The 27,026-nt window shown below is 51.2% G+C and overlaps 1 protein-coding gene across 1 annotated transcript in view; it reads left to right on the plus strand.

Annotated features, from left to right (window-relative positions):
• IRAK2 (interleukin 1 receptor associated kinase 2) overlaps positions 1 to 27,026 on the plus strand; it is a 59,695-nt gene that overhangs the window by 286 nt on the left and 32,383 nt on the right. Inside the window, exon 2 of the mRNA XM_077751507.1 lies at positions 8,877 to 9,059. Within this exon, the coding sequence (XP_077607633.1) occupies positions 8,877 to 9,059 (183 nt within the window). The remainder of the gene's footprint in view (positions 1 to 8,876; positions 9,060 to 27,026) is intronic.

Raw genomic sequence — 27,026 nt, forward strand, 5'->3', positions numbered from 1 at the left:
CCCGGGCCCAGGGCTGCCCGCCGTTCCGGCCCGGAGCCTCGCCGTGCGTCCTCGCCCCCAGCTGGACACCCCCGCCCCTCGCCACTACCACGGGGATCGTCCGGAAGGTGTTAGATGATCTTTGAAGATTTCTCTTGTTCATCTGTCGCTCGGTAGTGTCCGGCTCGACTTGGCCGTTTACGGTCGAGCTTATCCTAATAGCTCTCAGCAGTTACTGTGCGCTTACTGTGTGCGTCCCGCCCGGATGCAGGCACGGCTCGGCTTGGCTCTCCGAATTCCCACGGGGGCCTACCAAGTGCGTGTTTCTCTTCCCCCATTTTACAGACGGGTTGAGAGATGGAGCAAATTGCCTGCGGGCGTGGCGTTGCTAAAGGGTTGCTAAACTCCTCGGTGTGTTTGAACTTGATCCCAGGGCCTGGCACGGGCCGGGGACGCGCGCCTGCGGTGCTCGCTCCCCAGCGGAGGTCTGGGGGCGTTCCAGGCGCCAGCTCCTGCCTGCTGGCCACTCCGCACAAGCTGCTCCACTTCTCCGAGCCTCCGCTTCTTAATCCGTAAACCGGAGGTTCTTGTGAGTAATGAAAATTACATAAAAGACACCTGACACTTAAGTGTCAGATTCTTGTGAGTAATAAGGAAGTATTAACAATCACTATGTTTATGTTTGAAGTCAATGTAACTGGTACCGCTTTATTTTTATGTATGTATTGTCCATCAGTTTGAGCAAATAATATACATTTTAACCTAGTGGTTTTCAACCAGAGGGGATGCCGCCCCCTAGGAAACAAATGTCTTCTGGAGACATTTTTGGTTGTCACAGCTAGGGGCATGCAGTGAGTGAAGGCCAGAGATGCCACTAAACGTCCTACATCGCACAGGACAGCCCCCTCCCCCCCCCCCCCCCAAAACAAATCCATTCATNAATGCCAGTAGTGCTCAGATCCAGAAACCCCATTTTAAACCAGTAACAAAAGTAATACATGCTTGTTGAAAAGCACTGTAGGAAACAAAGATTAGCTCACCCCTCAGGGATAACCATTCTTATCTGGATGCTAATATAATAATAATGATAATAATAAACAGGAACAAGCTTTGTTGCCTTCTTCCTGTGTGCCAGCAGAGTGCTATGTGATTTATACCTTCTGGTATATAATAATAAATGTATTTTTGTGCATGCATTTTTCAAACATTGTATCATTTTGCACATTCTAATAGCATGCTTTTTTTTCACTTAAAGTTTTCAGGTATTTCTCCTTGCCAAGCAGTGCTCTTTAGCAACCTGGATTTAGGTTTTGTTTTTAGTTTGTTTTTTAATGAACTATTTTTTAAAAATGTTTTATTTATTTCTGAGAGAGAGAGAGAGAGACAGACAGACAACGTGAGCAGGGGAGGGTCAGAGAGAGAGGGAGACACAGAATCCGAAACAGGCTCCAGGCTCCGAGCTGTCAGCACAGAGCCCGATGCGGGGCTCGAACCCACGAACTGTGAGATCATGACCTGAGCTGAAGTCGGACGCTTAACCGACTGAGCCACCCAGGTGCCCCTATTAACTATTTTTAATGGAAAAAGCAACACATGCACTTATACATGTAAATAAAACAAGAGGGGTGGAGAGGAAGGTAAACGTCATTCCTCTTGCTGGTCTTCAGCCTTCCCAGCCCTCTTCCCGGAGGCAATCCCTGCTGACATGTCGGGACACCTCTGAGAAAGTCCATTACCTGATTTTCCTGACTGTTCCTTTGTTCCAATTACCTGTCACTTACCTACTTTGAATGTTTCCTGGGCACCGGACAAATTTTGTATAAGACGCTCCCTCTAGTTTTTGTTGTTGTTGTTGTCATTTGTTTGTTTTTCATGTTGCCCTTCACTGTAAACACTTAGGACCTTCTTTTCCTAAGATATTTAGAAGGTACACCTGTGACTTTTTTTATTCTTTTTTTTCCTTAAATAGTTTATTGTCATTTTATTTATTTATTTATTTATTCTTTTTTTTCCCTTAAATAGTTTATTGTCAACTTTTTATTTTTTTTTAATTAAAATTTGTGTATTCTGAGAGAGAGAGTGTGAGCAGGGGAGGAGCAGACAGAGAGGGAGAGAGTCCCAAGCAGGCTCCTCACTGCCAAGGCCAAGCCTGATGTGGGGCTGGAACTCATCAACTGTGAGATCATGACTTGAGCCAAGATCGAGAGTCAGACACTTAACCAACTGAGCCACCTGGCTGCTCCGCACCTGTGACTCTTTAAAACCACTTTATTCAGATATAATCCGCATGCTATGCAATTCACCCATCCAAAGTGTACAATTCAATGGCGTTTAGTCTATGCAGAGTTAGATATCCATCTCGACAGTTAATGTTACATATTCATTGCCCCCAAAAGAAACCCTGTACCCCTTAATTGTCATCTCCAATGTTCCCGCCACACACCTCTCATTTTCCTCAGCTTTGGGCCTTACCTATTCTGGACATTTCGTATAAATGGAATCATATGATGTGTAGTCCTTGGTGACTGGCTTCTTTCATATAGCGTTAGTGTTCAAGTCTCCTCTGTGGCGTACCATGTGTGAATGCCTAATTTCTTTTTATTACTGAATAATGTTTATTATCCATTCACCAGTTAATGGGGTTAACATTTGGGTTCTTTCCTCTTTTTGGCTGTTAGGAATAATGCTTCTGTGCATACTTGGGTACAAGTTTTTATGTAGACATATGTTTTCATTTCCCTTGGTGGTTACGTAGGACTGGAATTACTGAGTCATATGGTAACTCTACATTTAACCTTTCGAGGAAGTACCAGATTGTTTTCGATATTAGCCGCACCATTTTACAATCCCTCCAGCGATGTATGAGGGTTCCAATTTCTCCATGTCCCCTCCAACACTTGTTATTATCTGTCTTGTCACTTCTAGCCATCTGAGCAGGTGTGAATGGTATGTCGTAATTGTGATTTGCATTTCCCTAATGACTAATGATGTTGAGTATCTTTTTATGTGCTTGTTGGCCCTCTGTACATCCTCTTTGGGGAATACCTCTGATTTTTTAGAGCCTGGAGACCCCAGAATTGCTCAAAGTCTTCAAAGACTTCCAATTGTGGCTTAGGATATAATCCAGACTCCACCAGGCCTTCCCCATCTGTCGCAATCTGACCCCCACTGGCTTCTGGCCTCTTCTCCTTCCACACCTGCTCATGCTCACCTTGCTCCAGCCACACTGGCCTCCTTGGTCCAGACTCAGGGCCTTTGCACTTGCTCTTCCCTCTGCCTGGGACATTCCTCCCCCAGTGCTCACCAGGGCCACCTTTCTAGTCTGTATTAGTTCCCTCTTGCTGCTGTAACAAATCACCACAAATTTAATGGCTTAAAAACAGCACACATTTATCGTGTTACAATTCTGGAGGTCACAAGCTCTAAAATCAAGGTGTTGGCAGGGTTGCATTCTTCCTGGATGCTCTAGAGGAGAATTCATTTCCTTCCTTCCTTCCTTCCTTCCTTAAATTTACATCCAAGCTAGTTAGCATAGAGCGTAGCAATGATTTCAGGAGTAGATTCCTTAATGCCCCTCACCCACTGAGCCCCTCCCCCTCCCACAACCCCTCCCGTAATCTCATTTGTTCTCCATATTCCAGAGTCTCTTATGTTTTGTCTCCCTCCCTGTTTTTATATTATCTTTGCTTCCCTTCCCTTATGGTCATCTGTTTTGTCTCCTAAGGTCCTCATAGGAGTGAAGTCATAAGATATTTGTCTTTCTCTGACTGGCTCATTTCACTTCGCATCATGCCGTCTACTTCCTTCCACATAGTTGCAATGGCAAGATTTCATTCTTTTTGCTTGCTCAGTAATACTCCGTTGTATCATATACCACATCTTCTTGTCCTTTCATCCATCGATGGACATTTGAGCTCTTTCCATACTTGGGCTATTGTCGATAGCGCTGCTGTGAACACTGGGGTGCATGTGCCCCTTTGAAACAGCACACCTGTGTCCCTTGGATAAACAGCTAGTAGTGCAGTTGCTGGGTTGTAGTGTAGTTCTGTTTTTAATATTTTGAGGAACCGAGGAGAATTCATTTTCTTGCCCAAGCGTATCAGTTTCTAGAGGCTGCCTGCATCCCTTGGCTTGTGGCCTCTCCTTCCACCTTCAAAGCCAACAGCGAAGCATCCTCAAGTCTCTCTCTGACCTCTGCTTCTGTTACTAGATCTTTTCTGCATCAGACACTGCTGCCTTCCTCTTATAAGGACCCTTGGGATTACTTTAGGTCCATTCTGATCATCCAGATAATCCTATCTCAGAACCCTTCATGTAAGCCCATCTGCAAAGCCGCTTTTGTCAGGTAAAGTACCATATTCACAGGTTTTGGGGTTTAGGATACTGACATCTTTGGGGGGCCATAGCCTTTCCGGTCTCAGTTCATACTTCATCTTTTTCCAGAGGCCTCCCCTGCCCTCCTGTTACTCTGTACCACCACTGTGCTTTCCTTCCTCTGTTCCACTTAACATACCTTGTTAATATTACCTTGCTCCTTATTTATTTATGTCTCTCTCACCCTGGAGAATGTAAGCACCGTGAGTGCAGAGACCTCAGCCATCTAGTTCACGCCTATAGTCCCAGAGCCTAGGACAGCGCCTGGCCAATGGGCAGAGACTCAGTAGCCACTTGAACAAATGATGAGCTGAAGGATGTAGGAATGGCGAGGACGTGGGGCGTGTGCACTTTTCGCCCCACTGAACTGGCTTTGAGCCCATGGTCAGCCGGTCTCCATGTTGGATTGGGGCTCTCTGGGCTGGGAACTAGCCATGCACCCCATTTAGCTGCTCCTGCCAGGCCACAGCATTGTCTGGCTTCCTCTTCCTCAGAACTAGTGGTCGCCATTGTCCTTCCATCTCTAAAGAGTCTTTGCTTCTCTGAGTCATTTAGAAAAGAGAAGGGCGGCGCCTGGGTGGCTCAGTGGGTTAAGCTAAGCGTTTGACTCTTGGTTTCCGCTCAGGTCATGATCTCCTGGTTTGTGAGTTCAAGCCCCACATCGGGCCCTGCACAGCCAGTGCACAGAATCCTGCTTGGGATTCTCTCTCTCTCTCCCTCTCTTCTGCCTCTCTCTCTCTCTCAGAATAAATAAATAATAAACTTAAAAAAAAGATAATCCCTTAGGGCTGATGGTGATACTGAGGGGTGCGTAGGGTAGGAAGATCCTTTGTCAGCTGATCTAGAAAATCACATGGCCACACACGTGTGCTCTTTGGATTTGCCAGCCGTTGGGAGATATTGTGGCTGCTTCCTGTTCATTTCCCTATGATTACAGCGGCATCTATTTTTGGTGTTAGGGGAAAACAGGCTTCTTACAGCTTCATCCACCCAGGTGTTTCCCAGCCCAGGGCATGAGTTTGTTTGCTGGTTTGCTCCGCATGGCACTCACTGGCACGTGAGCAAGCCTTCGTGCATAGCTCTGCTTTGTCCCTGTCTAGCTGTGTGATTTTGGGCAAGTGACTGCCTCTCGCTGAGGCTTCTGTTTCCTCATCTACACAATGGGAGTGAGTTGCTTAGAGGCTTAGGGGACACGTTAGGGTCTTTAGCGTTTTCTCCTCTTAGCCATGGAGGAGTCCCATTAGTCCCGACAAGGGTCATCTGACCCTACGGTGGATCCTTTCAGGAGGCTTGGGGCGTGGGGCAAGGCTTTCTACTCTCAGGTCAACTCCTGCAGGAGTCGGGGACTCAGACCTGGGGGGATGTCCCACGTGGTCTTAACCATTGGGGACAAAACCAGGTTTGCATAGAATGTAGATGGTTTAACAATGACAGTGAACACTTATATCATGCTTCCTACGTACGAAGCATTATCCCAAGTACATCTGTATATACGACTGATCTGATCCCGGCAACAATTTCTGAGGCAGGGGCTGTTACCCTCATTGTCAGATGAGGAGACTGAGGCACAGGAAGAGGTGAGGGCCTTCCTAAGTACACAGCAAAGTAAGTAGCAGCATCCAGAGTCTAGGCCCTGAACCACCACTGTCCTTTCCTGCTGATATGAATACGTATTTTTATATCTGTAGAAAAATTTAGAAGATTAGAAGCAAAAGTATGACCATTGCTTTTCTTGGGTCTTCCAAGTGGGATGAGCATGGAGACTGATTTCTTCCCGTTGGCCAAATCTATAAGGACCACGTATTTCTTGTGTGGGAATTCAGCAGGGCGCTCGGTGGTGACTCATTCCCCCAAGATCTCCATCTTGCCTTGACCCCGTTTTAAGGGCCTGGTTACATGCTGATAGGTTAACGCGTTAAGATACGTCACTTTCATGGAAATGTGCGAAGTGCAAGGCACCTCAGGGCTTGGTTCCTGTTTCTCTTGTGTCGCCTCTCAGGAAAGCGCACCCCACAAAGGTGTGGGACATCACACCGGGACTTCTCTTTTTCCCGCTACACAGAGCTGCCTCTGAAGAGTGGGAGGCCGGTGGCCCTGAGCAGCGGGTGCCTAGGGAAGGGGGCAGGCAGAGGGTGTGCGGGGGAGGTGTTCCTTCCTCTTCCCTCCCCTCTTTTCTCTGGGCTTCTAGAAGCAGCCCCTGACCCTGCTGACATCACTTCCCACTGACCAGGAATCTGGCCTGGGGTTTCCAGTGACTAAAGTTGCAACTGAGAACTTTCCATCCCGAACAGGCTTTCTCTCTGCAGAAAGATTAAGGCTGTCTCAATCCTTCCCGTTCCTCCAGAGGGAGGGGATTGTGCAATGTGACCATGTCACTCCCTGGCTCTGAGGTCTTCTGTCGTGTCTCTGGCTCCTAGGATCCAGTCCAAACTGTATAGCCCAGCCTTCGAGGCCTTTAATGTAGTCTTGAGCTTAATCTCCTGTCTCCCCTTCCCCACTCAGTTCACTTATGTTTGTATTTTTCGAACAGAAATCTCCGTGGGCTTCTGCTTTACTCACCACGGTATCTCTAAAGCTTGTCACAGGCTTGGAGCACAGAAGTGCCCGGTAACGTTTACCAAATGAACGCACGAATGAACGAATGACTTGATGTTCATTCATATGGATTCCTGTTCCATGATTTCTGAAAATCTGGAACTGAAGCGTGATTATTTTATTCGCAGTCAAGAAAAAAAAAAAAGCCTCCTTCACTTTAGTTAACTCAGTGAACTATACGGGACCATTCAAAATACCATTTATGAAGAGTTTGTAGCAACTCGGGAAATGCTTATGGTGTAATGTTAGTAAATGAGGGTAAAGGTAAAAGTCCAGCAACAAAGGTAAAAGTCCAGCAACAAGTGCATCTAGAACCGCCCCTGTGTGGAGGGGAGGGGAGAGTTTTGGAAGGAGAAAGTTCCCCAGTGGGATGCTGTGTAACGTGTTATACTGGTGTTTTTTTCCCCCTTTGTCTCCCAAGTTTTCTTTAGTGGACAACCATTAATTTTATAATGCAAAATGGAAAGGAGGAATGCTTTATATTGAGTACTGCCAGCAGCAGCTGCCTGAAAATTTCATAGTGTTTCAGAGTTGGCAAAGTGCTTTTGCAGATGTGTGGGCTCTCTTTTTTTAAAAAAATGTTTTAAAAAATTTTTTAAATCTATTTATTTATTTATTTTGAGAGAGAGAGAGAGTCAGAGACAGAGAGAGAGAGAATCACAAGCAGAGCCCAAGGTGGGGCCTGAACTCAGGGACCGTGAGACCATGACCTGAGCCGAAATCAAGAGTTGGATGCTTTTATTTATGTATTTATTTAATTTTTAGTGTTTTTTTAAGTGTTTATTTTTTTAATTATTTTTTTTAATTTTTTAATGTTTTNTCCAGGCTCCGAGCTGGCAGTCAGCACAGAGCCCGACACGGGGCTCGAACCCACTAACAGCGAGATCATGACCTAAGCGAAAGTCGGACGCTTAACCGACTAAGCCACCCAGGCGCCCCAAGTGTTTATTATTTTTTAATAATATTTACTTTTGAGAGAGACAGAGCATGAGCGAGGAAGGGGCAGAGAAAAAGGGAGACACAGAATCTGAAACAGGCTCCAGGCAGGACCTGAGCTCTCAGCACAGAGCCCGATGCTGGGCTCAAACCCACGAACTATGAGATCATGACCTGAGCCGAATTCAGACGCTTAACCGACGGCGCCACCCAGGCGCTCCTAGATGCATGGGCCCTCACTTGGGATGCTGGACCATGGGTTCATTTGTTCCTTAGTTCGTTTGTTCGTTCATTCATTCATTCATTCATTCATTCATTCATTCATTCATTCTCACCCCTCCCCTGCTGCCAGGGGTAGGACTTAGGGGTGAGGAGAATGAGGTGCCCAGGGCAAAATTTAAGGAGGCATCTATTTTCCAGCTACTTCCCCAGCTTCTGAGATCATCCCTGAGAGTGAACACCTCCTTAAGTTTTGCCCGAGCACCCCTTTGCCTCACCCCGGTCCTGGCCTTGCGCCTGCTCTGTGCCGGATGCTCTTCTCTGTCCTGGGGACCTAGTGGTGGACGGAACAGATAAAACTCCCTGTCTACACGGAGCTTCTGTTCTAGGAGGGGAGGCAAGAGAAGTTGTATTACCTGCCTCCTCTTCCAGCTGGGGAAACTGAGGCTCCTGCCAGCGGAGTGGCTTGCCCATAGCAAGTAAGCAGCCAAAGCTCAAGGCCCCTGACCTTCTTGTCCAGTGGGCTTTCTCCTCGGTTTTGTGTGGCGTGACGTTCATATTTACGCTCGGGTGTTGAAGTGCCGGTCCCATGGGTATCAGGGGGACCCAGCGCTAGGACTCGGGCTGCCCGGGAACCCCCACCAAAGGTGGGATTTCAGGTGTGAAGGGGAGCGAGGGAGAAGATACTGCAGACAAAGCCCGTGAGCCTGGTGACCCTCCGGTGGAGGGGCTGCTTTTCTGACCCTAAGCGGAGCCTCTCGCTTGCCTTGCAGCCTCGTACGTGATCACAGACCTGACCCAGCTGCGGAAGATCAAGTCGATGGAGCGGGTGCAGGGCGTGAGCATCACGCGGGAGCTTCTGTGGTGGTGGGGCATGCGCCAGGCCACCGTCCAGCAGCTGGTGGACCTGCTGTGTCGCCTGCAGCTCTACCGCGCGGCCGGGATCGTCCTGAGCTGTGAGTATCCCTGGCTGGGGTGGCGGGGAAGGGGGGCCGTGCAGCTGCCCATCGGCAGGTTCCGGCATGAGCCACGCCGTCCGGCCTTGAAACTTTTCTTCGCCTCGAAAAAAGTGTAAAAGAAAGGACTTGCCATCCAACTAAGAAATTACCGCTGGGAGAGCAGTTGGGTGGCCAGGGAACCCAGCTATTGGAGGGAGACTTTTCTGTTCGTTCTTTTGTACCTTTAGGAGTCTGCTTCTCTATTCCAAAAATAAATTTAAAAAGGACGATTAGAAAGATACCTATCCATAAAAATCCAAAAAAATCTACAGTAAAAAATGATTTATGTTCTCATCCTGTTTCTCAGTTTCACACCCTCAGAAGAGAACCACTATTAACAATTTCCTGCCTATCTTACTGCAAGTTTTCTGTGCATGGGAAGCATGTATATGATATCTACAACTACTTTTTTAAAAAAGATTTTATTTTTAGAGTAATCTCTACACCCAGGGTGGGGCTCTAACCCACAACCCCAAGACCAAGGGTTAGTTGTACGCTCCACCGACTGAGCCATCCAGGCTGTATTTTAAGGTTTTTTTAATGATTTTATTTTATTATTTTTATGTGTATTTCTTTATTTATTTAAAAAAATTTTAATGTTTTATTTATATCTGAGAGAGAGAGAGAGAGACAGCATGAGCAGGGGAGGGTCAGAGAGAGAGGGAGACACAGAATCCGAAGACAGGCTCCAGGCTCTGAGCTGTCAGCACAGAGCCCAACGCGGGGCTCGAACCCACGAACCGTGAGATCATGACCTGAGCCGAAGTCGGACACTTAACGGACTGAGCCACCCAGGCGCCCCTATGTGTATTTTTTTAAATGTTAATTTATTATTGAGAGAGAGAGGGAGGATAAGTGGGGGAGGAGCAGAGAGAGAGATGGGGATAGAGGAGCAGAGAGAGAGATGGGGATAGAGGAGCCAGAGTCGGCTCCGTGCTGACAGCAGAGAGCCCGATGTGGACTTCGAACCCATGAACCATGAGATCATGACCTGAGCCAGTCAGACGCTCAACTGACTGAGCCACCCAGGTGCCCCTTAAGTTTTGATTAATGTTTGTACGAGTGTTACCGGAGCACCTGGGTGGCTCAGTTGGTTAAGCATTCAATTCTTGATTTCAGCCCAGGTTATGGTTTCAAGGTGGTGAGTTTGAGCCTGCATCAGGCTCTGCACCGAGCACAGATCCTGCTGAAGTTTCTCTCTCCCTCTCCCTCTTCTCCACCTGTGCATGCTCTTTCTCTAAAATAAAAATAAAAAAATTTAAAAAATATTTGTATCAATATTACCAAGTTACCCTCCTATCCACTGTTACCACAGTGGTGGGAACATGGTTAGCAGGGAATAATCGTTCCCCACCTGGAGGAGTCGCTGTAAAATGGAAGGAGTGGAATTTTGCCAAGTGCCTGGTGTTCAGCCAATGCTCAGCAGAAGGCAGGGGGGGCTATGGCTACTCCTGTCTAGACCCCACCCCTTCTCGTGTCCCCAAAGAGCCCCCTTCAGTGTGGGGCAGCAAGGCGGTCTGTTAATAGGGACTTTCTGAAGGACCTCTGTCCAGTGCCTGGTGCTGCCCTGGTTTCTAGACTACAGTGATGGACAAAGCGACAGGTCCTTTGTCCTCATGGGGGACATAGTCACATGAAGATATAATCAATAGACAGGAACATAAATAAAAATACTAGGTGGGAGTGAGCAGGTAGGGGAGCCCCGAGAACAGGTGAGTCACGGAAGGCCAGTCTGAGAAGGTGAAATTGGAGGAATGGAAAGAAGGCAGCCGTGTGAAGAGCTGAGGAAAGGGAGCCCAGGAAGTGCTCAGGATTTTGAAGGAAGCAGCGTAAAGCTGGTGTGGGAGGCAGGGGGGCCCAGAAACGTGCAGAAGACCCTCTGTGGACCCCGGTGTTGGCCTGCCTGGGGTTTCTGGGCCGGGAGTAGCCTGGTTGGAGCAATACCCACAGGTTCAGCACCTTCCCGACTGCGCCTCAGGCCTTCTGGCATCATGGAAGGCTTCCAGGAGGAGGGGTGGTAGGATCTAGAGCAAAGACCTGATTGATGGGGGCTTAGAATCCTCCACCCTCGGAGATGGCAAGACAGCAGGGGACATTGGGGTTGCCCTGCATGTGAGGGGATTGAGAGCTGAAGCCAAAGCCAGGATTTCGGGTGCACCCCAGGGGTAGACCGCTTCTTGGGCATAGAAGGCTAGTGGGACAGCGGGACCATTTGTCACCCTTAGCCAACTGGTGACTTTCCAGGATTTAGGGTGTCCAGGGACTCAGGGCTCCCGCACGCGCACCAGGTCTTATTAGATGAAGGACCGTTCCTCTCGTGGCCGGATTCGCCGCCTGGGGGCAGGTTGTGGGGATCAGGTCCTGCTTACACAGCGACACCCCAGCCAGCAGCGTGACTCAGGCTGTCCCCTGCCCCCGGGTCCCAGCAGTGTAATCTCTGGATCAAGAGTAGGCACATCTCCAGACACGGCCACCCCTAAACCCCTACAGCCTCTGCCCCTGTCTGGCCAGCCTCCCAAAGCTCACCATCTTCCTCACCCTGGGGAGGGGTGTTCTGCTCAGCCCCCTGGCTCCCCAAGGGCCAGGTCCTCATCCTGGTCCGCCGGGGGTGCCCGCGGGTTCACAGCAAGGTGGGGAGGCAGTGCGGCTAAGCCCCGCCGGCGCGTGGGCAAGTCCCTCCCTTCCCCTGGGCCTCGCTCCTGCCTTTGTCCAGTGGGGCTGGGCTGGATGGCGTCTGAGCCCCCTCTGGGCGCCCGTGGTGCCCTGGCCCCCCATTGTGCCTCAGACCTGTCGGGTGGCTGACCGACACCTGCCCTGTTTAGTCGTGCGCGGACCCCGGCTCTGGCTTCTCTGCGTCCCCGGAGCCTGGCCCGACGTAGATGGCACAACCAGCACTGACTGTGTCCTCAGACACAGGTGAGATCTCTCCTCAGGTGAGATCGTCTCACCTTTTCGGACACTTAAGTGTAAACTCCTCATGGGTTGGCAAAGGGGCGAGGAGGGAGGGGGCTGCTGGAGGCGAGGGGAAATGGCACTGGGTCAAGCGTGGTCAGAACCTGGGGGCCCCGGCTGCCGCAGCCTGGTCCACCTCGGGAGGGGGCCGGGGGCCTGGGGCCCGTACCACACCCTGGCTTTGTCTCTGCTACAGGGATGTCCTGGGTCCCGAAAGCAGAAAAGCACCAGGCACTGAGGCAGGCCCCTGGCTGGACACGTCAGCTCGCCGCGGAGGCCAAAACCTGCCTGTTGACTAGTCTCCAACATGTTCTTAACGCTTTGAGGTCAACGAACCATATGGGGCCGGGTTTACAGGAACCCCCTCCACGCAGCACAGCATGTTAAGCTGGGCCCCCGACCGAGCACTTTGGGTGCAGGCATTGAGCTTCCTGCTTGCCTCCTCCAGGCAGCCCCTCGAGGTGGGTGCCCTGAGGAGCCCCTTCTCCACCTGAGGAGACTGAGGCCCAGAATGGCTAAGCGACTCCGCCAAGGGCACAGTCCGGTGGTGTGGTGGGTAGAGACGGAGGCCGCACCCGGGCGTGTCTGGAGCCAACGCCCTCACACTTAGCGTTTCTCACGGAAACTTCACCGAACCCGGTGTTTGGGTTTCCAGGCAGCAGTGATACTTCTTCTGTCAGCCCCTCTTCTGTTTAGAATTTTCCTCAGACCCCTGCTCTCCTGGTCCGGCCGCCCCCAACGTGTCAGGACTGTGAGAGTCTACCTTTGTCCCTCAGACCTCCCCTCTCTTCCCCTTAACCCCTGAGGAAGAGAGACGAAAGCTTGTTTCCACGTCCACACCCCGCCTCCCCTCCAGCCGTTCTTCAGAGAGTCTGGTTTTTACTAGTGTTGTGCGTTCTCAGGAAGGACACTTCCCCTTTCTGGATCTTAGTTTTTTCATTAGCTAAAAAAAGTGCCATAAATCTCTGCTCCCTTTTGGAGGTAAACGTAGAGGGCGTATCCTATACGTGTGGAGCGTTTTCAGTTTCTGGATTCCAACTTGCCGGAGCCCTTTTCCCTGCCCTAATCATAACTCAGTGAACCCTTATTTTGCATTGGCTTGAGGACGATTGCTTTTGAACTTGATCAGCTGCTTCCGGCAGTTTGAAGACCTAACTTCTGCCTACCACTTCTTAAAGGGCTTTTAGAATAGATTTGATAGAACCTTGTTTGGAAACCACACGCACACTAGAGGTCCTGAGCATGAATGGGCTTCCTTAGAGACTGTGTTTGTGTCTGTATCTCCGGGTACTATATTTGTATTTGACAGAGGCCTTCTAAAGATTGTGTCTGAACTGAAAGGCGGTGTGTGGGGTCCCCGGGGGGCCGCATCGCATCTAGTCTCTTGAAATCGAGCTCTCTGGGTGGCTTCCGTTCTGACTGTGTAAAGACCTGGGTCTCTGGGTCTCTGTTCCTTGATATTTTCTCGGCCTTCATTGCCAAGACCGTTGTTATTTTATTTGTCAAGCTCCTGACATTAAATGTGATAAGAATTAGAATTAGCCTGGGTGGCTCGGTCGGTTAAGCGTCCAACTTCTGCTCAGGTCATGATCTCACGGTTCGCGCGTTCAAGCCCCGCGTCGGGCCCTCTGATGTCAGCACAGAGCCTGCTTTGGATCCTCTGTCCACCTGTCTCTCTACCCCTCCCCTCCCTCTCAAAGATGAATAAACATTTTTTAAAAAAGTCTTAAGAAAAAAAATTAGAATAAATTAGTACGGAAGGCTCACTACCCAACTATCCATTCCTCCGGCAAATTTGTTTGCCAGCCTCAACCCCTTTTTATTCTTTGAGCCATTTCTCGGTGGCTGTCTGTATGAACACTTCTGGTTCACTGCTGTTATTAAGGGCAGATTACGGTGCCTGAATAAGTTACACACCTAACGAGCTGTCGGCCAGGACCTAGTCACCTGATAGGGAGACTCGGAGACGTTCTCTGTAGCTGGGAGGTTGTGTGTGTAACGAAAGCTTCTATTACTCTAGAGGAGGTGGGAATAAATATTGGAGGGACAGCACGCTCCCTAGAAGTTTCCCCCTTGGGCTACCCAAATACCCATTTATACCTGTCTTCCCACGCCTAAGACGTGCCCACCTTTTCCCCAAGAGAGACAGGCCTGGGGTCCTCAGCAGTTTCTTCCTTTAGCTCTGGGCCCAGGACCTGTGGGTGATATGTAGTCCCCAGATCAGCCCCCAGTGGCCCAGTCCCTCCCCCGAAAGAGAAGTTGCCCGCTCCCCTTCCCCCAGACACTCAGAACCCAGTGGTGGCATCTGAACAGGAAGCCGTGAGCACAGCTGTCCCGTTTGACGTGAGAAACACGCTGTGGTCCCTCTGTATTTGTCGCGGTGGACAAATTGAGCAGCCGTTATAAGGCCCCTCCCGGTCAGGGGAAGTAAGTTGCTTGCTGGGTTGTCTCTTTGTTCTTCTTGGGGCATCAGGGGTTCTCACTGTGCCAGACCTCTAGCCATCAGCATCACCTTGACCTTGTTAGAAATGCAAATTCTTGGGTCTCACCTCACCTGCTGGTTCAGAGACTCCAGGGGTGGGGTCTGGGTCTGTGCTTTACACAGGGGTGAGGGATGGGGAGCAGGCACGGGCGAGGGGGGTGGGGGGGGCTTCCCTTCCCTGTTCATTCCTCCCTGTGGCCTCATCTGAAGTGGGGACTGAGGGGAGTCTGCCCTTAGGGGGGGCTGGCTCCTTGGCTTGCACGGCCCACTTCCTGCTGGCCTGAAAGTGTAGCTGTTAGCCAGGCAACCATATGTCTAGCTGAAACTTCTAGAATGTGGGAAGACAAGGGGCATGGGCATTCGCTGCCATATTAGTACTATCTCTGAATAATGTGCTTATACTGACCCTTTCATATTTATTTTTATTTTTTTAAAATTAAAAACTTTTTTTAAATGTTTATTTTTGAGAGAGAGAGAGAGAGAGAGAGTGACAGCGTGAGCAGGGGAGGGTCAGAGAGAGAGGGAGACACAGAATCCAAAACAGGCTCCAGGCTCTGAGCTGTCAGCACAGAGCCTGACGCAGGGCTCGAACTCACAAACTGTGAGATCATGACCTGAGCTGAAGTCAGATGCTTAAGTGACTGAGCCACCCGGGCGCCCCTAATTTTTTAAGTTTTATTTATAATTTTTGAGAGAAAGAGAGTGTGGGCACACAAACAGGGAAGGGGCAGAGAGAGAGGGAGAGAGAACTCCAAGCGGGGTCTGCACTGTGAGCATGGAGCCTGATGCAGGGCCTGAACTCACAAACTGTGAGATCTTGACCTGAGCTGAAATTGGGAGTTGGATGCTTAACCGACTCAGCCACCCAGGGGCCCCTCATATTTATTTTTAAATGCAACATACAAACTTTATTTTATTTTTTTAAAATGCAACATACAAACTTTTTAAAAAAGATTTCATTTTTAAGTAATCTCCACACCCAACATGGGGCTCAAACTTAAAACACCAAGATCAAGAGTCACACATTCTACCCAGTAAGCCAGCCGGGTACCCCTAAACTTTACTTATTTTTTTAAATTCAACATATAAACTTTTTAAAAGTTTATTTATTTATTTATTTTGAGAGAGAGAGAGAGCAGAGAGAGAGAGAGAGAATAAGTGGGGGAGGGGCAGAGAGAGAGGGAGAGAGAGGATCCCAACAGGCTCCACGCTGTCAGCAGAGTCCGGTGCGGGGCTTGATCTCACAACCGTGAGATCATGACCTGAGCTGAAATCAAGAGTCAGATCCCTAACCAACTGAGCCACCCAGGTGCCCCATGAACGTTTTTTCTTAATGCAACATACAAAGTTTGTTTTTTGTCCTTTTCATATTTATTCATTTAAATATTATCCACTAACGTCCTAGAAGAGGATTTGGCTTAAACATAACTTCTCTCCCTTTCTAATACATTTATATCACAATATTTAGTTCCTCAGTCGATTGCCTTTGTAACATTAAAATGTTTTTTTAATATTTTTATTTATTTCTAAGAGAGAGACAGCGTGGGGTACCCGNTGCAGGGCTCGAACCCACGAACCGTGAGATCATGACCTGAGCTGAAGTTGGACGCTTAACCGACTGAGCCCCCCAGGTGCCCCTGCTTTTGTAAAATTTAATGAACGTCCTGACGCTTCTGGCTCGTTTTCGATTGGTTCTCGGCCGTGCCTGTTGACCCCCTACTCGGTAAGATGAAGCTGTCCATTCCCTTGCCCTTTCTTCCCCTGTTCTGCCCACTTTCACCTCCCAGCTTCGGGTGAGGACCAGCGGGCACAGGGATGCTCTTACAGCTCCGGGCCCCGCGGAGCCCACAGGGCAGAGCTGGCTCTGGGGGGAAGCCCTGCTGTCTGGGTCGGGACAGGCAGGGGAATGCCGTCTGTGCGTCCCGGTTGACAGCGGTCTTGTGACGGGAAAGTACCGTGTGTACAGGGCGTCTGCAGGTGAATCATAGCCTAGAGTAGCATTTCCCAACCACATGCTTCGGAAGCCCACTCCAGAAGATACACCCGCTGCAGACAGAAAGTTCATGAATGACTAGGGCGATCCTGTGTGCTTCATCAGTGGCCTCTGCCTTTGGAGATTCACGATGTAAACCATCCTGTTAAGGCTCTGATAAGCCCTGTAGCAAAGACCTATTTAGGCCAGTGTTTTCCATTTATATTTGACCGTGGAACCCCTTTTGATGTGATGCTTACAAATAATTCCACAGAACCAACACCCTGTGGGAATCACTGCTCTAGGGAATGGTGGCCCTGGTGAAATTGCCGGGCATTCCAGCCTCATGATGGCGACACGGGGGGATCAGGCCAACATTCAGCATCAGAAGAGTCTGTTCCAGGGGCCCAGGGCCGGCCGTCACCCTGAGGTTCAAAACATGAAGGTCCTACTCCCGAGAGGGGCTTTTCCAGACTATGAATCATGGGAGGGGACCGTGGGCCAGGCTGCGGAGCCCACGTTCTAGCATCTTGGGTGCATAGGAACGGGAATCCAGGCAGAGGCCAAAGAATTGGAGCCGTGGCTTCCAGCTGAAGGTGAACCAGGCATCGTCACTACCGAGCCCTACGGCCGGTGAAGTGCTCGCACAGGCAGGCCTAGAAGCTGAGCGTGCGGATGGTGAGGCTCACAGGGATCCTCTGCGGAAAGCGGCTGGAAGCCAGGTGAACCTCGCCTGGGAGAGAAGACGCCCACTCATTCCTCCTCACAGCCAGTTGGATACGTGCAAGCTGCCAAGAGTCAATCATGGACTAAAGAAATGTCTGTCAAGTGGCCGCAATATGCTAGGCGCTGGGGACACAGCAGTGAAAACACGGACGGGGTCCCAGACCTCCAGGGGCTGGCAGGCTGGCGTGGGAGACACACACTAAAGGGACGGTGACCTGGGGACCATAACCTACCGCAGTGTGAGTGCCCGGAGAAGTGCAGGTGGGTGATAGCCTGAAAGAGGGCAGGATTTGATCTCAGCAGGGGACGCTTCCCGAGGAAGTGAAAACCGAGCCTCCACTCACAGGACAAGCGGACCTAGTTGTAGGCAGAGGGCACGGCGCATGCAGAGGCCTGGGGGTGGCGAGGAGCGATGTTTGAGGACCCACAGAGAGGCCGTGGAGGCCTCCGCTACAGGACCGTGTGAGTGTGGTGGGCTGGGCCTGGGGAGGGCGCAGAGGGCAGGGACAGGCCACCCACGGCCTCGAAGGCCACGGTCAAGAGTCTGCTTTCCCGGGGAGCTAAGGGAAGATTTTGGAGGGCTCGTCCCTGGAGTGTGCCCTTGTTCTGTCTGCTACGTGCACTAGGGGTCTGTGAGGTTCCGGGTGCGAGGTTTCGAGGAGGAGAGCAAGAAGCTTCTGGAATCTCCTCCTGCCACTACCGTCTTCTGAGAGTTTTGACTTTTGCAATTTTCACGTTTTGTGTTGGTTGTGCAACCGGGACAATTTCTAACTTTTGGTTTGGCATCTCAGCCAAAGTCATTTCCTTCCTGGAGCTGGGCTCTCGTTGAATGGGGGAATTTTGGGCCGCTACTGAAAAGGAAACAGAAGAGAATGATCCCTTTCTGAGAGAGCCCGGGCTGTTGCAGGGGCCAGAAGGGAGTCCTGGATGTGCTCCCTTGGAAGGCCTCCCAGCACCTGCCCCTTTCCAACTGCTAGGGAATAGCAAAACATGGACAGGATTCGGGGCCACTGGAGAATTGCCCCTGGAGGTTGGCGCTGTGTTTGGCCAGGATTCCCCCAGGCCAGGAGCCCGTCCATCTGGGGTCTAGTTATAACCTGTATTTAGCACCTCATATGTGCCAGGCAGGCATCTAATCTCACAAATCTTATTATCCCCGTTTTGTTTTTTTTTTTAATTTATTTCCAGGAGAGAGAGAGACACACACAGCGTGAGCAGGGGAGGGTCAGAGAGGGAGGGAGTCACAGACTGAAACAGGCTCCAGGCTCTGAGCTGGCAGTCAGCACAGAGCCCGACGCGGGGCTCGAACCCACGAACCGCGAGATCATGACCCAAGCGAAAGTCGGACGCTTAACCGACTAAGCCACCCAGGCGCCCCTTATTATCCCCATTTTATAGACGTGGAAATTGAGGCCCAGAGATTAACGAGCATGCCCAGAGCCACATTGCTAGCAAGCAATGGGCTGGGCTGAGGACTTAACACCCTATCAGGGTAGGTCACTGGATGGTAGGTATCAGGTCCCACTTTTCCCCTCTGAAAACTAGGCACACACATGGCCCTATTTTTCTCATAAACTAGAAAACTTTAAAACAGAAGAGATGGTGAGGTTCTTAAAGAGTTACTGCATGTGGCTCAGGACAGGGCATCTGACTCTCCTTTCACACGCTAGCCACCACCTTGGAACAAAGCAAGGCTTTAATCGCTGTGGGTTTTCGGGAGCTGTGTGAGAATGAACAGAGGGTATATGCTGTGCATATAAATCAGTTCCCGATTTTTTTTTTTAAGTTTATTTTTGAGACAGAGAGACCACAAGTGAGTGGGGGGTGCAGAGAGAGAGAGAGAGAGAGAGAGAGGATTGAAGCAGGCTCTGCAATGACAGCAGCAACCCCATGCAGGGCTCGAACTCATGAACCATGAGATCATGACCTGCACTGGAGTCGGACGCTTAACCCATTGAGCCACCCAGGCGTCCCCAGTCCCAATTTTCTTAGAGAGGAAAGGTAAGAGCTGGAATGAAAGGAACGGCCATTTACTGAACTCGTGCTCTGTGCTGGGCTGTTGTAACCAGGCCCCTCTGGGTTGCAAATTTCGAACACTTGGAGCTCATCCAGTAACCAGGATAGGCTAGGTTATGCTGCGGTCTCAGGGAAACCCGGAAATCTCAGTGGTTCAGCAAACAGAGACTGATTTCTTGGAGTGCAGCGCCGCTCCTGCGTTCTCAATAGCTGCTCTGTCCTCTGGAACGCATAGCTTCCAGGGTCAGTGTGGCCGGGGAAGAGAGGGCTCCGAGAGGCTCGCTGGCTCTCAGTTGCTTTGTCCAGAAAGTGCTGACAGCATTTCCAACCGAAACCCATTGGCCAGAACCGGCCACGTGGCCCCAGCTGACTCGCAAGGGAGGCTGGGTTTGAGAGGGAGCAGAGGGCTGTTTGGCCAGCAGCCTCTCACCTATACGTGCCCTCAGTTCACGGGGATTCATGATGAGGTCCCACCTAACCGTGGCTGGCAAGGTCCCACGTGATCCCACCCTCGCCCACTTCTTTCACTCCATCTGTGCCGCTTCCCCTCCATTCATTCAGCTCCGCCACGAGGGTCATCCTTCATCTGAGGAGATACACCAGGCTGTTTTCTGCCTCAGGCCCTTTGCATATGTTGTCCCCAGAACGCTGGTCCCTCCTCAGCAACCTTGCGTTCTTCCCAGGGCTAATCTTTCTCATCTTTTGAGTCTCTGCTTAAATGGCATCTGCCCACAGAAGCCCTCCTTGGCCACCCCATGTAGGTAAGTCTGCCAGGTACCCGCCCCCCTCAAGTCTGTTCCCTGCCCAGAACTTCTCCCAGCTTATGATTAGAAATCTCTTATTTCACTAGCTTGATGTCGGGATTCTGTCAGTTTTGATAATGGATGGCATCCCCAGTCCCTAACACAATGAATGAATGAATGAATGAATGAATGAAGGGTAAATCACTTTAGCAGCCGGTGGAGTACAGGTCATTGGAGAACCAGAGACAGAACAATGAGGAAGGTGGATTAGGAGGTCATTCTCTCAGATTTGCCTAATTTTGTGTCTGGCTTGAATTGGGAGTTTTGAGTGGTGTGTGTGTGTGTGTGTGTGTTGGACTTTGGGGATCCAGGCAGGTCCAGTCCAGAGATGAAAAGGGGAAGGAAAAAGGAGGATCCAGAAAGCTGTGTTTGTCACTGATATGCCAGCCGGGACCAGGATTCGTTAGTTAAGGCTGAATCACTTTTATGTGTTCTAGAAAGCTACATTTCAGCCACATGAGTCAGCCGCAGAGTAAAAACACACATACAAATGTTACATCGCTGTGCATCTCAAAAGCTGTGAAGGGAGGGAGGGATTTCCAGATTATGCTCACTGAGGAAAGACCTTGCTGGCACGGTCCTCTCTGCTCCAGTGTCCGGCTCTGGGTCTGGCACAGTATTCAGTGTCCCTGAGCTGGTGGGGAGACCCCAGGGCCCTCTCCCGAGGGCTCAGCCCGCATCAGCCTTTCCACTGAAGGAAGTGAGGCACACATAAGTGAAATCGAAATAAGACGGTTATTCTGGGTTTCGCTTTTTGGAATACATAAAACAAGAGACAGTCGTTGAACCTGCTCCCCAGGGTGGTGAAATAGGCCACGCGCAGGAGCGCCTGCCCAGCTGGCTCCGTTGCAAGAGCGTGTGACTCTTGATCTTGGGGGTGTAAGTTCGAGCCCCACATTGGGTGGAGAGATTACATTAAAAAAAAAAAAAAAGAGTTCATGTGTATGGGAAAGCCTGTAAGCCAAAGCCTGACCCCAGGTTAGGGATGGTGATTAACCCTAGTAAATAAAAATAGTAGCCTATATCTGTTGAGCACTTGCTTCTTTCAATTCATCCTCACAGCTGATGTGGGGGAGTGGGGGTACAGGGCGTCTCATGTGTCACACAAAACAGGTCACCTCGCCAGGCAGCCCGAGGCCACATGCGGTGAGCTCACCCTTCGGCTCCGCGGCCCAAGCGATTCCGGCTCGTCGGAGAGCGTGTGGGGCATCCTGAAATACAGAGCAGAGAGGAAAAGAAATCAGGCCTGTCACCCACTGTGCTCCCCTGTCCCTGTCCCCTGGTGCCTGAAACTCCACCCTCGCCCTCTGGGTTGAGTCAGTGGTCCTCCCAGCCTTACCTGGGGACCCTTAGGAACATGCAGGCTCTCATGCCGCACGGCCACTGGGCCTGTCGAGCCCATGCAACTGCCTGCCCTGTCGCGGCTTCCATTAGAGGATTTAAAATATTGCCAGAAGGGGCGCCTGGGTGGCTCAGGTGGTTAAGTGTCTTGACCTCCGGCTCAGGTGGCGATCTCAGGGTTGGGGAGTTCAAGCCCCGTGTCGGGCTCTGTGCGGACAGCTCAGAGCTTGGAGCCTGGAGCCTGCTTCTGATTCTGTGTCTCCCTCTCCTCCTGCCCCTCCCCCACTCGTGCTCTCTCTCGCTCTCTCAAAAATAAAACATAAACAAATAAAAATAAAACGTTGCCCATAGCCATTCACCCCACACGCTTCCTTCAGAGACCCTGAGCTGGGAACAAGAGGTTCCTTCTCTGCGCCTTTTGGGCAGGGAGGGAGGGCAGAGGACGGTCATTGGCACAGCTTGTGCTCTGTCCCTGACCTTGGGCTGGCTGCTCTGCATATCCCGTCCCACTGAGTCCTGGGCAATCCTGGGACAGAGGGGTTACAATTACCCTGATTCCACGGATTGATGCAAATGATGTTCAGGGTTGAGAGGGTTGCCTTCAGCACACAGGTGGGAACTGGAGAGGCCGGATCTGGAAACAGATGGAAGCTTCTCCACAGTTAGTCTCTGTTCTACTCTTTGACTCTTTGATCACAATTTATATTTTTGTTCTATTTTTTTTTTTATAGAGAGAATGTGCACATGGGAGAGAGAGAGAGAAAGCAGGGGAGAGGCAGAAGGAGAGGGAGGGAGAATCTTTTTTTTATGTTCTTGTTTTCTTTTTTTTTAATTCTTATTAATTTTTGAGAGACAGAGAATGAGCATGAGCACAAGTGGCGAAAGGGCAGAGAGAGAGGGAGACACAGAATCTGGAGCAGCCTCCAGCTGACAGCTCAGAGCCCAACACAGGGCTCAAACCCATGAACTGTGAGATCATGACCNCCAGTGCGGGGCTCCTTCCCGCGACCCTGGGATCATGACCTGAGCCAAAATCAGAGATGGATGCTCACGGACTGAGCCACCCAGGCGCCCTCACAATTCACCTTTTTGGAGCTCATGATGCTGCAGAGTCAACTTCCCACGTGTAGAACCATTTTCCAGTCTGGGCCTTGGCAGATAGGAAATGTGTGGTGAGATTTAACGTTTGTCACAACCCTTTGAATGCTTTGGCCTCCTTCGCCCTGTCGTGTCTTTGATGGTCTCTTTCTACTTCTCGGGCACTCAGGTGTGTCAGCCTGACAGAGCGGGCGTCGTACCTGCCCGGCCCTCAGATCAGGTTCCTAGGCGTCAAGGGTAGAGAAGCCACCCTTTCTCCTCCTTCTCGTTGTGAAGGCGGGAAAGGAGGCCGGCGAGGGCCCCCTCGTACCTTCCGGCAGCTCAGACCAGGCACCAGCGACTCGGGAGGAGAGGAGGAGATGTCTAATGTTAACACGTCTTACGTGTTGTCGGTACCTAAGATACATCTGAAGACTCACAGCGTGCGGACACAGGGGTCTCGCAGCAAACCGAGATTTGTCATCCATCTGTCACCGTGGGCCTGATGCAGAGCTCTGTCAGAGGAGCTCTGTGGCCGGCCGTGGCCTTTGAAGGCTGACAAGGTGGGAAGGTGGGTGTCAGCCCGGAATGTGCTGGCACGTAGGCCTTGCTGATACCTCTCCGTGTGGGGTCCCCCTCTCCTGAGTGCTGGCACGTGACCCAGGGGGCCAGCTTGGGCCACTGCGTGTCACTGTGGAAGAACAAGAAGAGAAAAGCTGAACTCTCCTTAGGAGGAAAGCACAATGAAGCCTTTATGTCCCGCTTGGGTGGAGGCCGTAGAGGCCAGTCGCAGAGGGGCTGGCGGCCTCAGCGTCCCTGCCAGCTGTGTCGTGGCGGAGAGGCGAAGGTTTGTGCAGAAAGGGGAACGATAAGGCTCCTGCAGCGAGGCCAGGCCACGGTGTCCACCCTCCCCGCGCACCCCCCGCATCTGACGAGGAGAAACCAAAGCCAGGTCCTCCCAGGGGAAGGTGCTGTTTGACCCGGGGCCACACACAGCTCAGGGTGCGGGTGGGACCTTCAGGGAGGCAGTGTGGTCAGCGTCTACAGTGTTGTGGCCTGGCGTCTGCAGCAAGTCGCAGTCTGGGGTCACCTCACCGGCAGGCTCCGAGTGGCCCGGGGTGGCCCCTTCCTCCTGGGGGCTGGGGCGCAGGGTTCACTTCACACCCACCCGGGAAACGGGTGGCTCTGTCCCCACTCTGCTCACCAGTTCGCAGCCGTGGCGGGCGATCGTTCGCCCTGCTGTTCCGCACGCGGGCTGTGGACCGAGCGTGGAGGTATCACGGAAGGCCACCGTGTGTGGCTCCATGGGCCCCGCCTGCGTGGCTGCTGCAGGAAAGGACCCCCCGCTTCTAGGCTCTCAAGTTTGCCCAGAAGCTCTTCGGCCTGGGGTGAGAGGGGGTGGGGGTGCAGCCTGGCCCATGGACAATCTTCTGAGCGTCTGGGGACCCCAGATGGGGAGGAATGAAGCATGTGTCCCCCCTGCCCACGGGTCTGGCCTCCCCCCTTCCTGCCCCAGGGAGCCTTTCTTCCACCTTCTCCCCCCCGGCCTGTCCCCTCACCTCCCTGACCGCCGGTTCCCTACTTGCCACTTCCAGGGCTGTGGCGAGGATGCTTGGAGTGAAAATATCAAGAACACATCTTAGACAGCGGGCGGCCAAAAAACAGAAGTGAGTCGGATCTGAGTCCAGAGAGATGACCTGTTTGCTAATCTAGGTCAGATGCGTTCCCCAGGGCAGATGACTACTCACTCTGGCTTGGATGACTGATCTAGTCATTACTGTAGCTAGCTTGCTTCCTGACTTTATTTCCCTCCCCACCCCTCCCCCCCGATAGGAAACGCACTTAGTTTGCAACGAATGCATCATCATTGTTGAAAAATTCTACAGTGTGAATGAACGGAAAACCAACCAACCAAACCCATAATGTAAAATTATTGATAACCGCAATTATCAATTGGGGGATTAAGCACTGTTCACATTTTGTGTATATTCTTCAGGCTCTTTTTTCTTCATGCAGCAATGCCTTCTCTACTTTCATATTTTACAGGAAACCAGTGACCTAACCTGTACGCTCTCCTGTCACTCACAAGTGTGTTAACAACCCCTTTGTGTGTCAATGGAAAAAGTTTAGCTGCTGTTAAAGTGCAAGGAACACCCATACGAGTTGCAAAATTTAAATGAGCAGTCACATTTCTAGAGATAGAGCGTAGAACGGTGTGGCCAGGGGCTGAGGGGGGAGGGACGGGAAGCTGGTTTTTAACGGGGACAGAGTTCAGTTTGGGAGTGTGAAACGGGTCTGGAGGCATCTGGTGGTGATGATTCCATGACAGTGTGAACGGGCTCCATGCCGCTGAACCGTGGATGTAAAAGTGGTGTAGGCAGTAAATTTTATGTCCCGTGTGTTTTACCACAATAAAAAAAAATACAATAAAACTCAAAAAGAAAAGTGGAAACGATTCAGAGTTGTGTTCAGTGAAAACTAAGATTCCCATCTTCCCCTCCTTATACTAAATGTTTTTAAAATATAATAGCCACAAGGGCGCCTGGGTGGCTTAGTCAGTTGAGTGTCCAACTTCGGCTCAGGTCATGATCTCACAGTTCGTGGGTTTGAGCCCTGCATGGGGCTCTGTGCTGACAGCTCAGAGCCTGGGGCCTGCTTCGGATTCCGTGTCTCCCTCTCTCTGCCCCTCCCCAGGTCGCAGTCTGTCTCTCTCTTAAAAAAAAAAAAAAAAAAAAAAATAGCAGCAGCAATGAATTTCCCGTGTTTGGAGCTAAGCAGGCCACACGCACTGTATCCCTCAGTCCTCACAGAAGAGGAGAAAGGTCAACAGAGCAGGGATGTGGTAGAGTTGATTTCCATTCCAGAGCCTGAACTCTCATCAGCTCAGCTCTGTCCCTTCTTGTTTTTTAAGATTTTACTTTTTTTTAAGTTTTCTTTTTTTCCCTTTAAGTTGATTTATGAGAGAGCGAGCACGAGCTGGGGAGAAGCAGAGAAGGAGAGAGAGAGATTCAGAAGCAGGTTCCACGCACTGTCAGTGATGTGGGGCTTCATCTTATGAACCTCAAGATCATGACCTGGGCCGAAATCAAGAGTCTACCGCTTAATCTACTGAGCCACTCAGGCGCCTCAAGATTTTATTTTATTTTATTATTTATTTAAAATATTTTTGATATTTTATTTACTTTTGAGACAGAGACAGAGCAGGAGCCAGGGAGGGGCAGAGAGCGAGGGAGACACAGAATCCAAAGCAGGCTCCAGGCTCTGAGCTGTCAGCACAGAACCCAACAGGGGCCTCGAACCCAGGAACCGTGAGATCATGACCTGAGCTGAAGTTGGACGCTCAACCAACTGAGCCACCCAGGCGCCCCTAGATTTTATTTTTCAGTAATTTCTATACCCACCATGGGGCTCGAACTCACGATCCTGAGATCAAGAGACACACGCTCCACTGACCGAGCCAGCCAGGCAGCCCTGCTACTTTTTCCATAAGATCATTTTACTTAAGAGAATAATAGGTCCTTGTAGGGAAGGAGGAAGTCACCCATCATCCACCAGTAAGCCTCCTTACGACTTCTGTGCATTCCCTGTAGCCTTGCTTCACATGTCTTCACCCTTCCCTCCTACTTTGTATGGGTGGCCCCGGGGTGGTGCTGTCTGGAGAGGGGGTGGGGGGGGGGAGTTGGTGTCTCAGGATTTCCGCCTGAGCCATTCGGGGGTGGAAGGTGAAACCAGCCCCAGGTTTGAATCTGATCGGTTGTTTGGGGGTAAATCATTGTGCCTCGCTGAGCCTCACTGTGCTCAAAAATAAAACGCAGTCACCTCTGTCGGCCGCCAGAGAGTGTCGTGAAGATCAAAGAAATCTTTGTGGTGCCCTGCAGTTTTAGGCGTTATGAACATCATTCTAGTCCCAAAGCTCGGGTTTGAAAAGCTCGGCCCCTGGGTAACAGTCGGTGTTGAGAGAGAGAGAGAGAGAGAGAGAGATGCCGTTTAGCTGTAGGAAGAAATGCTGTCCGAGACTCAGGCCGGAGTCGTCCTGGCCCCGTCGGAGGCGCGTGTGAGCGAGTCGGAGGCTTTCCCCGGGGTTTCAGTGCCCCTGTTCTCACGGTTCTCAAACGTGGGTCCACCTCGGAACACCAGACGGCGAAGGGCATAGAACTCGCTTTTGGTCTGGAAGCTAAAGGGGAGATTCACGGAGCTGGGAGAAGGTGAGGACCTCATCTGGACCGTGGGAGGCCACGAAGGCTCCAAACAGGGAGGCGACAAGACGCGGTTTGTGTCTTAGCGAGATGCGGCCTGGTTGGGGTGTGGGGGCTGCCCCCGCCTCCGTTTCCTCATTTCTAACAGGGTGAGAGGCAGACGCCTTGTGGGCCTGAAGCACGTGCAGCTGGGCCTGGCACTCTGCGCGCTCAGGGGACGCGGCCTCGGTTGGCGAGGTCCCCACCTGTGAGACGGGCCGGGACGCCCACGATTCCACCGCTTGGGGAAGGGGCAGCCGTAGGACTGGCAGACTGGTCCATGCAGGGCTCAGCTCGGGACTCGGGGGGGCGGGGGGGGGG

This window comes from Crocuta crocuta, unplaced genomic scaffold (assembly GCF_008692635.1).
Source record: "Crocuta crocuta isolate KB4526 unplaced genomic scaffold, BGI_CrCroc_1.0 scaffold69, whole genome shotgun sequence".
In the NCBI taxonomy this organism is placed as follows: domain Eukaryota; kingdom Metazoa; phylum Chordata; class Mammalia; order Carnivora; family Hyaenidae; genus Crocuta; species Crocuta crocuta.